This window comes from Chiloscyllium plagiosum, unplaced genomic scaffold, assembly GCF_037043375.1.
Source record: "Chiloscyllium plagiosum isolate Xiang-an unplaced genomic scaffold, Cpla_swu_hap1 HiC_scaffold_1, whole genome shotgun sequence".
Classification (NCBI taxonomy): domain Eukaryota; kingdom Metazoa; phylum Chordata; class Chondrichthyes; order Orectolobiformes; family Hemiscylliidae; genus Chiloscyllium; species Chiloscyllium plagiosum.
The window spans coordinates 71,317,105-71,333,494 of NW_028270139.1; the positions used below are offsets into that span (position 1 = coordinate 71,317,105).

The 16,390-nt window shown below is 40.9% G+C and overlaps 1 protein-coding gene across 8 annotated transcripts in view; it reads right to left on the minus strand.

Annotated features, from left to right (window-relative positions):
* Positions 1-16,390, minus strand: part of LOC122550669 (gamma-aminobutyric acid receptor subunit alpha-2) — a 256,406-nt gene that overhangs the window by 40,519 nt on the left and 199,497 nt on the right. For all 8 annotated transcript variants that reach the window (XM_043691775.2, XM_087987813.1, XM_043691756.2 and 5 more), the window contains one exon: positions 8,894-9,046. In XM_043691775.2, coding sequence (XP_043547710.1) covers positions 8,894-9,046 — 153 coding nt within the window. The remainder of the gene's footprint in view (positions 1-8,893; positions 9,047-16,390) is intronic.

Here is a 16,390-nt window from a genome sequence, read left to right on the forward strand (position 1 = left end):
TTACATTTTACATTTTATTAAAAATGCTGCATGTAATTATACCAAATAAGAACCATACTCTTATCACAAGTGATTCAGAAAACGTTTCCATTTCAACAGTGTGCTTCAATTCAGTATTTGGAATGTAAATTATTTCTGTTCCATATAATTATTGCTGCCCATTTTCATCTTAAGAATAACTTAAGAAGACAAGAGCAAAGGACCCATCATTCCCTTACCATTTTGGTTGTGTGAATATTTAGAATTGATTCCTTTCTGATCGAGTAACGACAACTTCTGCCTCCTTAGCCACAGTGGTCTCAGGAGGAAAGGCAAAATCAATGCCAGGTTTCTGAAGCACCATTATTTGATCTGGTGCTGTCAGACATGAGACAGATACTGCTGCTATATGACCTTTCGACAGCAGTCTCTTCAGAGACTTTCGGGTCAGGATCTGCAAATGTGATTGGGCAGCACGGTGGCTCAGTGGTTAGCACTGTTGCCTCACAGCGCCAGAGACCCGGGTTCAATTCCCGCCTCAGGCGACTGACTGTGTGGAGTTTGCACATTCTCCCTGTGTCTGCGTGGGTTTCCTCCGAGTGCTCCGGTTTCCTCCCACAGTCCAAAGATGTGCAGGTCAGGTGAATTGGCCATGCTAAATTGCCCGTAGTGTTAGGTAAGGGGTAGATGTAGGGGTATGGGTGGGTTGCACTTCGGCGGGGCGGTGTGGACTTGTTGGGCCGAAGGGCCTGTTTCCACACTGTAAGTAATCTAATCTAATCTAATCTAATCTAATTATTTAAGATTCTACTGCAGCACAGGTACAAAGCAGCCATATCTCAGTGCTGCAGTGAAGATCAGAGATGTCATGCTCCAACTGCTGCAATCATGGTGATAGATTACTGTGTTTGAAGGTGTGTACGGGATATCCCTGCGATATTACTGTGACCTCCAATAAAATTACTAAGGTAATGAAGCACTTGTCATAAGGGAGCAAGTGACTGAATAGCACTCACAGATAGCTCACCGAAGTGAGGGAAACCTGGATGCTCTATCACTGCATCCTCCTCTACATCCCTCTGTTGTAGGTCTACTTCTCTCTTTAGCCTCTGTTCCATTATCCTATCACGTTGCAGAACATTTCCAATGGGATTCATGATGGCTGGGGAGTCCAGAACCAGGGTTACAATTTAAAGATATGGGTAACCCCTTTAGGACAGAGATGAGGAAACATTTCTTCACCCAGAGAGTTATGAGCCTGTGGAATTCTCTGCCACAAAAACTATTTGAGGCTGAAACATTGACAGTTTTCAAGAAGGAGTTGGATATGGCAGTTGGGGCAAAAGGGGTCAAAAGATGTAGGGAGAAAGCAGAAATAAGATACTGAATTAGATGATAAGCCATGACCATAATGAATGGCAGTGCAGGCTTGAAGGGCCGAATGGCCTACTCCTGCTCTTATTTTCTATATTTTGATGTTTCCTCATTCACCATGGTTTTGGTGACATCTCCTTCAGGGTTGTTTCAAGGAGCTATTTACACAAATTAGTCCTGTTTTATCTAGAATTTAGATGGTTAAGTGATGATCTGATTAAAGTCTTCAAGTGTTTAACTGGAAAAGTCAGAGTTAATAAAGATCAACTATTTCCACAGATTGATGATTCTACAACTTGGAGTATAGTCTGAGTATTGAGGGCCAAACCATTCAGGAGAAATGTTAGGCAGCACTTCTACACACAAACTGTGTTCAGTGTTTGGAACTCTCTTCCACAAATGGCAGTGGATTCTAGATCAGTTGTTAATTTTAAATCTGATACACACCAACGTTTTGGTCAGCAAAGGTAATAAGGGATATGGTCCAAAGGCCACAAACAGCCAAGGTATCTTTGAATGTGGAGCTGAATAGCCTACTCTGCCTGTTAAAGACAAATGCAAATGACAGATTAAATACTTCAACCATATCCTCTGCCTCCATATCGAGACCCCTTTTTAGTCCTGATCAAACCCACTCCTCCTTTTACTATTGATATGCCTTTGAAAGATTTTGGGATTCTCTTTTTTCCTTTTTTCATACAACCTCTTTGTTTCTCTTATTTTCTGTTTCTCCATCCCTCTGAACTGTTTATATTTAGCCTGGTTCTCCACTGCATTTTCTATGAGACATCATTCTTAAGTACACTTTTGCTTTCTTAATTCCTACCTCCTTTTCCATCAGGCAGCTCTGGATTTGTTTGCTGCACCTTTCCCATTGAGGAAACAAACCTTGACTATACCCGAACTATCTTTTCTCTTTTTCCTTACTCACCTTTGACTTATTTTTATTTCACACCTAGCTAGTCTTACCCCACTGAAGTTGACTTTCTCCCAATTAATTATTCTTACACTGGATTATTTATTATCCTTTCCCCTATTCACCACAAAAAATGATCACTATTCCTGAAATGTTATCCACTGACATGTGATCTTTCAGAGCCAGCTCATTCCCATGAAGGAAGTCTTGCAATGCCTCTCTTCTTGTTATGATTTGGAGATGCCGGTGTTGGACTGGTGTACAAAGTTAAAAATCACACAACACCAGGTTATAGTCCAACAGGCTGAATTGGAAGCATACTAGCTTTCGGAGTGACGCTCCTCCATCAGGTGGTAGTGACTACCACTTGATGAAGGAGCGTCGCTCCGAAAGCTAGTGTGCTTCCAACTCAACCTGTTGGACTATAACCTGGTGTTGTGTGATTTTAACTCTCTTCTTGTTGGATTTGAAACACACTGCTGTAGAAAATTCTCCTCACTTTACTCTAGGAATGCTTGATTCTCTCTGTGTTTTCACTATTCCTGTCCCCATCTATGTTTGGTAGTTACAATTTCACATTATAACTACTTTATAATTCTTTCACCTCTCTGTAAATTCCTTGCAAATTTGTTCCTTTATATCTTTCACATTATTGTGGAGTTCACTAAGGAAAGTAATTCTGGGGGCTAAAGGGGTCAAACAATACAGGGAGAAAGTGGAAGCAGGATACTGAATTAGGTGATAAGCCATGACCTTAATGAATGTCAGGACATGCTCGAAGGGTCGAACAGCCTATTCCTGCTCCGATATTCTACGTTTCTATGCTTCTTCAGAGTCAGAGTATTGGAGAAAGTAACAAAGTTTAAATCGGGGTTACACTGTAAGTATGTGAATGCATAGAGTGTGGTTAATAAGGCTGTTGAGTTACAAGTGTAGATTGCCATGTGAAAACATGTCATAGCCAAAGCTGGGTCACTGAAGATCAGGACTTTTGTTTCTGCTCCTTAGCTCTAACCAAAGCGACTCTGTCCTTGGAATATCCCTTGAGGGACATTCCCTTTGTCCAGCACTGCAATGCTATCCTTAATCAATACTAACATCCCTCCTCTTTCTTGTCATAGAGTCATAGAGATGTACAGCATGGAAACAGACCCTTCGATCCAATCCGTCCACGCCGACCAGATATCCCAACCCAATCTAGTCCCACCTGCCAGCACCCAGCCCATATCCCTCCAAACATTTCCTTTCTCTCCTGAATACTGTGTATCCAGGAATATGTGAAACCCTGTCCTGTTCTTCAGCGACCCAACTCTAGCCGTGATGTTTTTTTCACATGGCAATCTGCACTTGTAACTCACTAGGCTTATTAACCATATTCTATACGTTCACATACATGCACTGCAACCCTGATTTAAACTTTGTTACCTTCTCCATTACTCTGACTTCACCCATTTTCTAATTACACTATAGTCTAAAGACATCTACCTTCCGTATATTGTGCCCTTGATATTCCTTTTTGATATTATCTCCTGGTTCCCATAAATCTGCTGAGTTGTTTTAAACCTGTCCCAACAGCACTTGCAAAACATCCCGCAAGGAACTCTGCCCCGGCTGTGCTCAGGTGCAACCTTTCCAGTCTGCAAAGATCACACTTTCTCTAAAGCCAGTTCCAATAACACAAGAATTATTTTCTTTCATAGAATCCCTACGGTGTGGAAACAGGCTCTTTGGCCCAACAGGCCTACAATGACCTTCCGAACAGTATCTCACCCAGACCCATTCCCCTACCCTAATACTCTAGTTTATTCCCTGACCAATGCACCTAACCTACACATCCCTGGACACTCTGGGCAATTTTGCATGGCCAATTCACCTAACCTGCACATCTTTGGACTGTGTGAGGAAACCGGAACACCCAGACACTGGGAGAATGTGCAAGCTCCACACAGGCAGTTGCCCGAGGCTAGAATCGAACCTAGGTCCCTGGTGCTGTGAGACAACAGTGCTAACCACTGAGTCACTGTGCCGAATCTGAAGCCCTCTCTCCTACTCCAATTATCCAACCATTAGACGAAAATTATTCAAAAGTAAACAGTGAGCAAAGTTGCAGGGAGAAGTTAGGAGAATAAGATTCAGTGGGCTATACATTTGGAGAGCTGGTGCGGACATGATGGGCTGAATGGCTTTGTGTGAATCCAAGTACCAGGCCGTGCACTGAGTATGCACAGATCAACTGGCAGAGGTCTTCTCGGACATCTTCAATCTCTCCCTGCATCAAGCCATTGTCCCTGCTTATTTCAAGAGGGCCAACATCATCCCTGTGCCTAAGAAGGTTCATGTAGCATGTCTCAATGATTACCGCCCAGTGGCCCTAACTTTGGTGGTCATGAGGTGATTTAAAAGGTTGATCATGGCATTAGTCACTTTGAGCCTCCCCGCTACTCTTGACCAACTCCAATTTACCTATGGACCAACAGATCCATGTCAGATGCCATATCACTTGCTCTTCACTCCTCCCTAGAACATTATTCCTCCCACACCAAGAACAGCTACGTATGAATCCTACTCATTGACTACAATGCAGCCTTCAACACTATTATCCCCTGGAGACTGATTACTAAACTTAGTGATCTCAGACTGAGCCCCACTTTCTGCAACTGGATCCTTAGTTTCCTGACCCACAGGCATCAGTCAGTGAAGATTGGAGACAATATCTCATCCTCACTTACACTCAACACTGGAGCCCCCCAGGGGTGCGTACTCTGCTCCCTACTGTACTTACCGTATACCCATTACTGCGTCACCAAAAAGCAGACGAATGCCATTTACAAATTTGCTGATGACACCACCATAGTCGGTCGAATCTCAGATGGTGATGAAACAGACTACAAACGGGAGGTGGAAGACCTGGAAAAACGGTGCACTGCGAACAACCTAGCTCTCAATGCCGGCAAAACTAAGGAGCACATTATTGACTTTTGGCAGGATGTTACTCATGCCCCCCTACACATTAACAGCACAAAGGTGGAACGAGTAGAGAGTGTCAAGCTCTTGGGAGTGGTCATCAACAACGAGCTTTCTTGGACTCTTCATGTGGATGCACTGGTTACAGAGACCCAACAACGTCTCTTCTTCCTCAGGCAGCTGAGGAAATTTGGCATGATGGTGAATACCCTTGCCAACTTTTATAGGTGTGCCATCAAGAGCATTCTGTCTGGATGTATCACTACCTGGTATGGCAACTGTACCATTCAAGATTGGAGATGGTTACAGAGAGTGGTGAACTCGGCCCGGACAATCACAAAGGCCAACCTCCCATCTGTAGAATCCGTCTACCAGGCCCGCTGTCAAGAAAAGGCCGCCAGCATTCTCAAAGATCCATCCCATCATGGCAAAGATTTTCTATAACCTCTACCATCAGGGAGAAGGTACAGAAGCCCGAACACCACACCAGCCGGTATTGTAACAGTTTCTACCCTACTGTTGTTAGAATTCTGAATGGACTCGCAAACTCTTAACATTCGCCTGTACCTGTGTTTTTGTCTTTGCGGCTATTTACCTATTATTTACTTATCTATGCTATTATTTACTTAACTATTATTGGCTTAACTATGTGATCTGCCTGTATTGCTCACAAGATGAAGCTTTTCACTGCGCCTCAGTACACGTGACAATAAATTCAATTCAATTCCTCCTGCACTGTAACACATCTGTGATTCCAGGCAAAATCTTGAGAGGGAGACCTTCAATAGATCTGGTGACTTGTAAAGGAAGAAGGCCCCACTCCCATCTGGCAGCAGCCCATGCAGCATCCCTGCTGGAGTTTGCCTATGCCATGGGCTTCTTAAGGTGTACATTAACTGTCATCTTCCACCTCCACCAAGTGGTACAATTGTGGTGTAGGAAGGGATAAACCAGTAGGTCAACCACTGGATGTTACATGCAACTTCCACCCCTCTATTTTCAGTCATATCTATTTCCCTTTGTTGTTGAGCTCACAACCAGATGGAATTGTCTCTTGTCATTTATTCTTTCCCATTTCCTTAAAATTTTCATGAAACTTTATTAAAGCCAGTAACAACTCTATGCTTTTCCAATGTTATTTCTATTTTGAGTTCTCCATATAGCATTTTAGCATAGTTGCACAATATTTTCTCAATATAATGTTAAGAAAAATGCTTTGAACAATAACAATCTCTGTTTACTTAGCACCATTAATGTAGTAAAATGTTTGCAAGAACTTCAAACGAGCGAAGTCAGACAAACATTGACAGTGAGCCAGAGAAAACAATATTGGGACAGGTGATTTCAGTCTTCAAGAATCCAGCTGTGGTCTTACTCAGATTTTATAAATAAAACTCTTCTTTTGCAAAATGTAAAACATCACAATTGAAATTCATATCCCATTTTATTGCCCAATCTGTAATTTTACCAGTATTCTCTTGCAGATTTCATTGACATTAAGGATTATTTCTGATGCCTCCCATTTTGCCTATATCTGCAAATTTGGATGCCACTCACTCTAACATTACATCAAAATAATTGTTAAACACTGTGAATAGAAGCAGTTCCAGAGCAGAAATCTCAGGTGATGTACCACTTCTCACTTTCATTGACTCTGAGAAATAGTCTTTAACTCCTGGATGTAGGTTTGCTCGCTAAGCTGGAGGGTTCATTTTCAGACGTTTCATCACCATACTAGGTAACATCTTCAGTGAGCGTCCGGACAAAGCCAGCTCAACGAGCAAACCTACATCCAGAACCTCAACCTGAGCTACTAGTCTTTAAGTCCTTCTCTTTGCTTTCTCCCTCGTTTTCTTTTTTTTTACATAGAATTCCACATCCCTTAATCCCCAGTAGTCTGCCATGTGGTAATTGTCAATGACAGTTTGAAGACGTAATCACATTGTACAGACTGCATTTCGAGAATCCAATGGATCCATCCTTTTCTCCAACAGATTTATAAATACAATTTTCTGTTATAAATACACAGGGCTGCCTTTAACTATTTTATCCCCATCATAACATTGTATATTTCTCCTCTAATTGAAGGTGTGGAACAGAACTGTAAAATTACAACACGAAAAGCAGTTTTCTTGCACACCTGTGGTTTCTAACTACTTCAAAACTACAATGGGAGTTTTAAAAGTCAAGTGTTAAAAGTTACAATTCAAATTCCTCTGTGATTGTGAATTGTCTTTCAAATCAGCTTTAGAGATGTGAAATTGTGAAGTTAATAATCGTAAAGGTGAAGGTCAAAATCCCAATGTATTCCTTTGCTTTACAACCTGAGATAAAGTGTCACAAGTTTACCGCACAAAACACATGGGTGCCTCTGTATTTAGCAGAATAAATATACCAAATGTCCAGATCTTTGAGTTTCCAGGCCTTAGAACAAGCTTGGAATCCCAAGTGGACTCCTGTTCTCATGATCTAGCTCCCACTTACATTGATTACTTTGTGACAAAACTTTGTGATGGGCTCTTCCTACGGCCATTCAGGAAGTTTGATTGTGAAGCTGGTAATTGGTTCATCTGGCACTCTTTTCAAAATTGTGGTTGATTCTGACCAAAGAAATCTGTTTTGCTACATATTTTTCTTCATTTTTCTCACTTCCATTCTCTTAATCTTCCATTATTCACTGAACTTGAAACATTAGCTCTGTTTTTCTCTCCACAAATGCTGTCAGCCCTGGTGAGTTTCTCCAGCATTCTCTGTGTTTGGACCAACTTGACAGGAGGGTGGGGTTCTCCAACTGCTCCAATTTGGAGACAATCAATGCCAGCCTCAGAAATATAACACACTGCTTACAATTGCCCTGGTTCCTTCTCTCCCTGACACCTGCCTTACAAGAACATCATAAAGATTTGCCTTTGCACCTCTGAAACTCCACAGGACTCAGCTTCAACCAGTGGACTTTAGGACCCAGATGCCTGAAGACTTAGATTGCTATTGTCCAGACTTCTGATAGGATGAGATACTCACCATCACTTGCCTGTCAGCTTGTAATGTAATGTGCTGACTGTGGGAAATCCTAAGAGTTCTCTCACTGGGGAGTAGAGTGGCAGGCATGTTAGTTGCCACTATTCACGCTCTGCCCCATATTTTAGAAAAAAAATCAGAAATCTGTGCTTTTAATGTCTTTCTGCAAGATTTCCAGTAATTTCAACCACAGCAATCCTGTATCAAATGTAATAAAGTTGGATAATCTTTCACATCAATATTATTACTTATATATAACATTAACAAAGCCTCATGCTACCGATATTATTAAGTAAGAAACCTGCCATTTACAAAGATCATAACGTTCAAGCATTACATTTTCTGTCAGCTGTAAACTAATCGGCAAAACTTTAGAGGTCACTTACATATTTGCTTATGCCATAAATCTTACGGTAATAGTGAAAATAATCTTCAAATACGCATGAAATTATGAATATATTAATGCAAAACCAATCCCTTTTTGACTTTTCTATCTCAAGTGAAAAGGCATTAGTTACTACATATCCCAATAAAAATGTTAGAAAATATTTATTCCAGTTGGTTCAATATTTTCTCCACAGTTGTCTAACACATCGGTATGTTAGCTTCTAAATATTCTAGTAGATGTGTAAATGTGCTTACCAAAGACAGTCCTTGCAGGCACTGATTCTCTGTTTAACCAAAATGACACTTGTGAAAGAATGACAGTCATGATACATGGCAGGTAGGTCTGGATCACAAAATAGCCAATTTTTCTCTTCAGGTGGAAATATGTTGTCATGACTTTGTATTCACCTGAAATGAAATACCAATGAAAAGCAGGTTTGCAGTGATAAATATTACACAAGTCCTATAAATCAGTACATTCTAACTAACATCCTTACATACAGATGAGGAAGGATACCACTTCGACTGGGACAACATTCCATCCTAGGACAAGCCAAACAGAGACACACACGAGAATTCGTAGAAGCATGGCATTCCAACCGGAACTCTAACAACAAACACATTCACTTGGACCCCATTTACCACTCCCTGAGAAAAAGAACAGAAACGACATCACCATAGGAAATGGCGTCACCACAGGAAATGACATCACTAACCCAATGAAACCTAAACATATAAATAGAAAGTGGACTACACCATCAGTGCTTCATTTGGAGGCTCACTGAAGATGTTACCTGGTATGGTGATGAAACGTCTGAAAACAAACATTCCAGCTCAATGAACAAACCTACATCTACACTCTAACTAAATTTTACAAAATTAATTTAAGAGATATTATCAGCATCGGTGCTACTCCCTTTAATTGTTTGGGGTTGACAAACAATAGAAATATGAAGGAGATTCAAACTGCATTGAACTTATTTAATTCCAATATTAATTAAGGTGCAGTATCAGACTTGTACAATCAGAAAATTATTTAAAATTATTTAAATAATTGTTTAAAATTATTTATAGCTACATGCTGACTACAGTTCTGGGTATGTAAGGCATGGTTTACATCCAAGTACAAATACCATGGCTTTGATTTAATGTAACCCATCCTAGGCATGGGCTGACAGGTGGTATTGGTGTACAATTGATGGAAGTGGCATTGTGCCTGTCACCTATCTACTTTTCCAATAGCTTTAAGCAGCAGGAATACGGTGCCAAGTTTGTTTCCAGCTGAGCATAAAGTCTATTTAGAATACCTTGATTTACTGGATTAGTTTGTACATTACATCAGCAATGTGTCTCAAGTCCAACCTGAGGTCTCACTGGAGACTATCATGAAACTCAGATGTAATGCAACTGGCCACTAAGTACTATATAATAAATCTATTCTGTACAACAAGAGTGAGTCTCTCTTCTGTGGGCATTCTTCCACAATTCATCTCAGTAACTTAGACTAATATAATTAACAAGGTTTGGGGCAGAGAATATATCTAAGGCATCTCACAACATATAAAACATACTTCTTCACCCTGGTGTGTACAGCACTCTCTCAAAACCCCACCCTGAAGAACTACTCCCTCAGTTCACCTCACCTCACTTGCTGGTCAGCCTGGACCAAGCAAAACCCGGGGCATCATATCTTCCCTGAGTCTGGCTCCATTATTCCTCAGCATGGTGGGCTACCTATACTTAAAGTAATTCCAGAAGGGAAGAGCAATTTCAGAGGGAAAGGCCAGGAAAATGTGTGAGTGACACACATTGTTCCGCCATCTTGTATCTTCAGAATGGATTTCTAGAATGCTCTGTACATTCATTTCAAAGTATCCCTGGATTTTTGTGGCTGTTTTACCTCTGATCTGGCTACTCCTTTCAGTGATACTGCTGAGGCTACAGAACAGCAAGTCATTTATATTGTCTGGCAGCTCTTGCAAGTGGTATTTCCTCCATGACAGAGAATAGGGCCCATCCTGAGCCAATAAATGGCCCTATGGTCATAAACTCACTGCAGTGCAGCCTGACCAAAACGAGATGGCTCGTCCCTAACCTTTAATGCCAGGCCACAAAACCCAGCCTCAATTTCTCATCTCTACAGAGTGTTAACTTACTTGCCTGTAAGTTAAAATATAACCAGGGGTGTTGAGGTTCATATTGTACCTTACAGCCAACCTCTCACTGATGCTGACTATTACTGTCGTCCTGATAAGTTTACAGTTACACAAATCACTATTTGTACAAAAATTTGATTAAGGGGTTCCTGGTCCCAAAATCTCAAAATATAGAAATATAGAATCATAAGATGGTTAAATCATGGAAGACCATTTGGCCTATCATGTCTTTCTGCAAAATCAACTCAGCTAGCATCGTTGCCCAATCATTTTGCTAATCATTTCAACTGGTGTGCTTCTGGTTATGAAACTGAGACAGTTTCTTTATATCTACAATGTTAAACCGCTTATGATTCTAATACTCCTTTCAAGTCTTCTTTTAAACTTCTCATCCAAGGAGAACATGTACAGTTTCTCCAATCTATTCCCATAACTGAAGTCCCTCATCTCTAGCATGCAGTCTATTGTAGTGCCGTTTTAGATCCACACTGGAGAATTTGGGCTCAAGACAGGCCAGTTAAGGAGAAGGAAAGGTAAAAACTGTCTTCAGGCTACAGCTTCTAAGCAGTTCTGTTTATCACACATTAACACTATACACAACTGTAGAGACACCACAGATTCAGAGTTAACATTTCCGGTCCAGTGACCCTTCCTCAAAGTATTAACTCTAATTTCTCTTCAGAGACATTGCCACACCTGTTGAATTTTACCAGAAATTTTTATTTTTGTTTCTGGTTTCTAGCATCCACGGTTCTTTTGGTTTTTATACACCAGATTCAGATTGTTTTTATTGTTATATTATTAAGATACAACCAACATGTGGTTCTCTCTTCAAATCTGCTTAAATACTATTCTTTATACATGAACTCGTCCCACACTGTGCTATTTATATCCTGTTGAAAGCAGTTCCATGACATCACTGTAAGTCTGTTCCAGGGTGCTGAAGTAATTAGCTAAAAGAGTTGAATGTTGTGTATGTTTGGACTAAGTCTGGTTTGAGATTTATACACATGTGGCCCTGCTGATAACAGGGCTTTTATTGCTTTGCTGATGATTAAGAGCATATTGATGGGGCAGTTATAAGTCTCACCGCATTTGCATTTTTCAAGTAAAGGTCACATCTGGCCAATTTTCCACATTGTCCAGTAAATGCCCATGTTGTAGCTGAACTTGCACAACTTGGGTATGAACACAGCTAATTCTAGAGAATAGGTTTTCAGTACCATTGCTGGAGTGTTGGTAGGGCCTGTAGACTTTGCAGTATCCAGTTTCGTCAACTGCTTCTCCATATTATGTGAGGTGGATTGAATTGGCTGAAGGGTGGCATCAGTATTCTGGGGTGAGTCAGGAAATGGCTAAGATTGAACAGCACTTACAGTTGAAGATTGTTACAAGTGCTTTCTGCCTTGTGCTTTATACTGTTATGCTCGGCTCTCCGATCATTGAGGAGGATTGCAGATGCTGGAGAGCAGAGTTGAGAGTATGGTGCTGGGAAAGCATCTGAGGAGCAGGAGAATCAACATTTCTGGCATAAGCCCTTCATCAGGGTGGGGATGTTTTTAGAGCCTGCTGCTCTGGTAAATTGATTGTCTATTACTGTGTCCAATTAAATGTAGCACAACTACAGAACTTTGATTTAATCATTGGTCTTGGGATTGCATATCCTTATTATGTGCTGTTTTCACTATATAGCATGAATGTAGTCCTATGTCATAGCTTCAGCTGGTTAATACTTCAATTTTAGATATGCCTGGTGTTATACCTGGCATCCCTTCCCACACTGTTCATTGAATCAGGCTTGATCTCCTGGTTCGATGATAGCAGTGGAATGGGGTACATGCCAGGCCATAAGCTTGCACAATAATGACCGAATAGAATTGGACTGTTGCTTCGGCTCACAGCACTTCATGAGCTATTAGGTGTGTTCTGAGTATATTCCATTTCATGCATATTGCTGCATAATATGATGGAGAGATTTTCAGTGTGAAGGCAGGACTTTGTCTCCACAAGGACTGTTCAATAGTCATTCCCAGCAATACTTTCATGGGCAGATGCATCTGTGGCAGATAGGATGGTGAGAAGAAGTTTTAAAATAAGACAAAGAGTTTGCAAATGTATGTAGACTGATTAAGTGTATACAGTAAAATATGAGAGATGAAGTAAAATATGGTAACCTTATTGAAATATATAAAATGTTCAGGGGATTTGAGATGATTCATGCTGAAGGAAATCGAGACCTAGGGAGTACACTTTCAGAATAAAGCGTCTTCCATTTAAGATGCAGACGAAGAGGATTTTTTTCTATCAGAGAGTCATTAATCTTTGAAAACTCTAATCTATAAAATACTGGGAGCTAGGTCATTGGGTATATTCAAGGCTGAGATAGGTAGATGCTTGATTAACAAGAAAGTCAAACATTATATGGTCCAGGGGTTTACTGATGTTAAGGCCACCATCATCTTATTGAATGGTGGAGAAGGCCCAAATGGCCTACTGTTGCTCTATTTCTTCCATCCCTAATTAAATAGGCTCAGCTTTAGAATCATAGAGTCATATAGCATGGAAATAGACCCTTTGGCTCAACTCATCTATGCCAACCAGGTTTTCTAAACTGAACTCGTCCTATTTGCCAGCATTTTGCCCTATTCCCTCCAAACCTTTCCTGTCCATGTACCTATCCAAATGTCTTTGAAAGGTTGTAATTGAACCCCCACCTCTGCCACTTCCTCTAGTAGTTTATTCTATATACGCACCGCCCTCTGTGTGAAAAAGTTGTCCCTCAGATACCTTTTAAAAATTTTCCCTCTCACCTTAAAACTATTCCTTTTAGTTTTGGATTCCCCTACTCTGGGGAAACACCTTGGCTATCCAGTCTCCTGTTGTTAAAACTCAAACTCTCTAGACTCGGTAACATCCTTGTAAATCTTTTTTACACCCTTTCTAGCTTAATAACATCCTTCCTAAAGCAGGGAGACTAGAATTGTACACAGAACTCCAAATGTAATCTTACCAATGCCCTGTACAGCCATAACATGACATTCCAATTCCTGTACTCAATGCTCTTGACTGAGGAGAGAAAGCATGCCAAGTGTCTTCTTCATCACCCTGTCTACCTGTGACGCCACTTTCAAGGAAATATGTACCTGCACACGAGGTCTCTCTGTTAGACAACACTCCTCTGATCTCTATCATTATCTGTGAACGTCCTGCCCTGGTTTGTCTTACTGAAATACAAAACCTTGCATTTATCTGCATTAGACTACATCTGCCATTCCTCAGCCCACTGGCCCAGTTAATAAAGATCTTGTTGTACTTTTAGATCAGCTTCTTCACTGTTGACTAATCCCACCAATATTGGTGTCATCCGCAAACTTACTAACTCATGCCTTCCATATTCTCATTTATATAAATGACGACCAAGTGGACCCAGCATCCATCCTTAGTTTTCTCACCACCTACACATGTCCACTCCTGCAGATAGTCCTCTAAGATTCAGCCTGCTCAAATCAGTAATAGTGCCAGTGAGCCAAAGTACAACTTGTGGCCAAGTCACCTTCTTGCACATGATGCTCAATATGGAAGAGTACAGATTCATCAGCTGAGGCTGAAGCAGATCATCAGCAGGTGGTTCCTCAGCCCCAGGCGTGACCCAAGTAGCTGGGATTTCACTGAGTCCAGAATCATGTTGAGATCTTTGAGGGTCGTTCTGTCCAGATTTTACACTAGTGTTAATGCTGGAGGGTCTTCCTGCTGATGAGACAGGATGGAGTTAGAGGAGTCTGGGACCACTGTTACTATACTGGTTTGACAAGCTCCTCAGAACCCCCATCATAGGTAGGGGAAAAAGATTACCTGAATGAAAAGGTGAAATATACAATGTACGTAACTTCCAACACTTCACTGCCACTGGCCTTCATTTGAATAAATACTAATGAGCTTTTCAGGGACTCAGCAAGTCGATCTCAGGAAAGCTCGATGTATTAGCTGACACTGACATGCATCAATTTCAAGAAGGAAATTCAATAATAATGACTAAGATTTCAATTTCCAGGCTTTTAATGCTGTTACTTCTATTGCTTGGCATGTCCCCACAACAGTAAATAAATTCAGGACCTTCATAATCACATGACCCTTACACCAAAAATCATTCAATATTCTGTTCATCTATATTTCTTAATTTTGACAATTGGCTTCCAATAAATTTAGTGAAAGACATTTGATTGTATTGTAGAAAGTAAACAACACTTAATATCTCAATAGGTCAAGTGGTCTGAAAGTTAGTATTTTACATGGATATTTAGAGATCAGTAGCATTGAAAGTGCAGGAGGATTGAAGGCAGCTTTAAAAGTTTTGGTTTTATGTTATGGCTCAGCCACATTCCAACAGGTTACTGTTGGTACAGTTGGAAACCCTTTGTGTCAATTCTGAATCAATTGTGAAATTTTAAACAGACACCACAGTAAGGTGAAGTTGAGTGAGACTCACTTCCACAAAACTCTCAAGCCACAACATAAAACTAGAACTTTTCAAGCTGTCTTCAATCCTTCTGCATTTTCAATGCTACGGATTGCTAAATACCTAAACTTTGCTCCATTTTGTTCTGGAATCAGGTTTTGCCCTGACATTAGATCACAGCTGCATTTACTCTATGGGGCAGACACGTTGTAAATGCAGTTTTAAAGAGGAATCATTTAGCTTTAATCAGACTAAACTGGGCGTGAAATCCTGGTTGTTCATTAACGTTACTTAAAATAAAGATGTTCTATTTATGGTTGTTCATTAGTTGGATAAATAACTACAATTAGCATCATGTTTTACTTTCAGTCTCTTTTTGGTGATCCACATTTCTCAGCAGTGATCAGATCTGGCTGAAGCTGGAAATTACAGAGCCTTTGGGATGAATAGGAAAGCACAGGCTGACATGCGTGACACCACCTGGGTACCATGTTGTCAGCAGTGGACAAAGCAGCACAGAGCCCAGCTGCTAAAAGCCCATTTGAACCACTGAAACGTTCAATTAAAGGCTGTTTCCTGCCTCCTGTGGCACCTTACCAGCAGGAGTATATCAGGAGAATCTTAGCAGCCTCCTAACATCTATCAGAAAAGTGGGGAGTCTTGGGGAGGTGGGGGAGGAAGACACTGCAGAAGAAGTTATAGTGTCACTTCAAATAAAAAGAATGTGGTCCTGGGTCATGCGCCCACTGAAGCAGCGTTGCCCCCTAACCCCAATGACTTGTCCTGATTCGGACCACGGCTGCCTCAGCCAAAACTGCAACCATCAGGTTATGTCAGTGTCACCGCAGCAGGAAATGTGACAACGTAACTAAATATCTAGGTATAACACCACACAAATTAAAAGTGCAGTTCTCAATGTGTGTCTCACTAATGCCATTTCCTAATACTTACCTACGATCTCGTGAAATGTAAGTGCACTCAGCTTTGTAATAAATGGGAGGATTTTACACAGGGCAGAAGGGTGAGGTCAGTACAAGTGGATGGCGTGCCTACTCTTGTCTATAGCCATGGTTTTGCTACAGTGGTACATGTTGGGCAGCCCATGAATAGCTGAACAGCAGGACTGCTGGCAAATAGGAA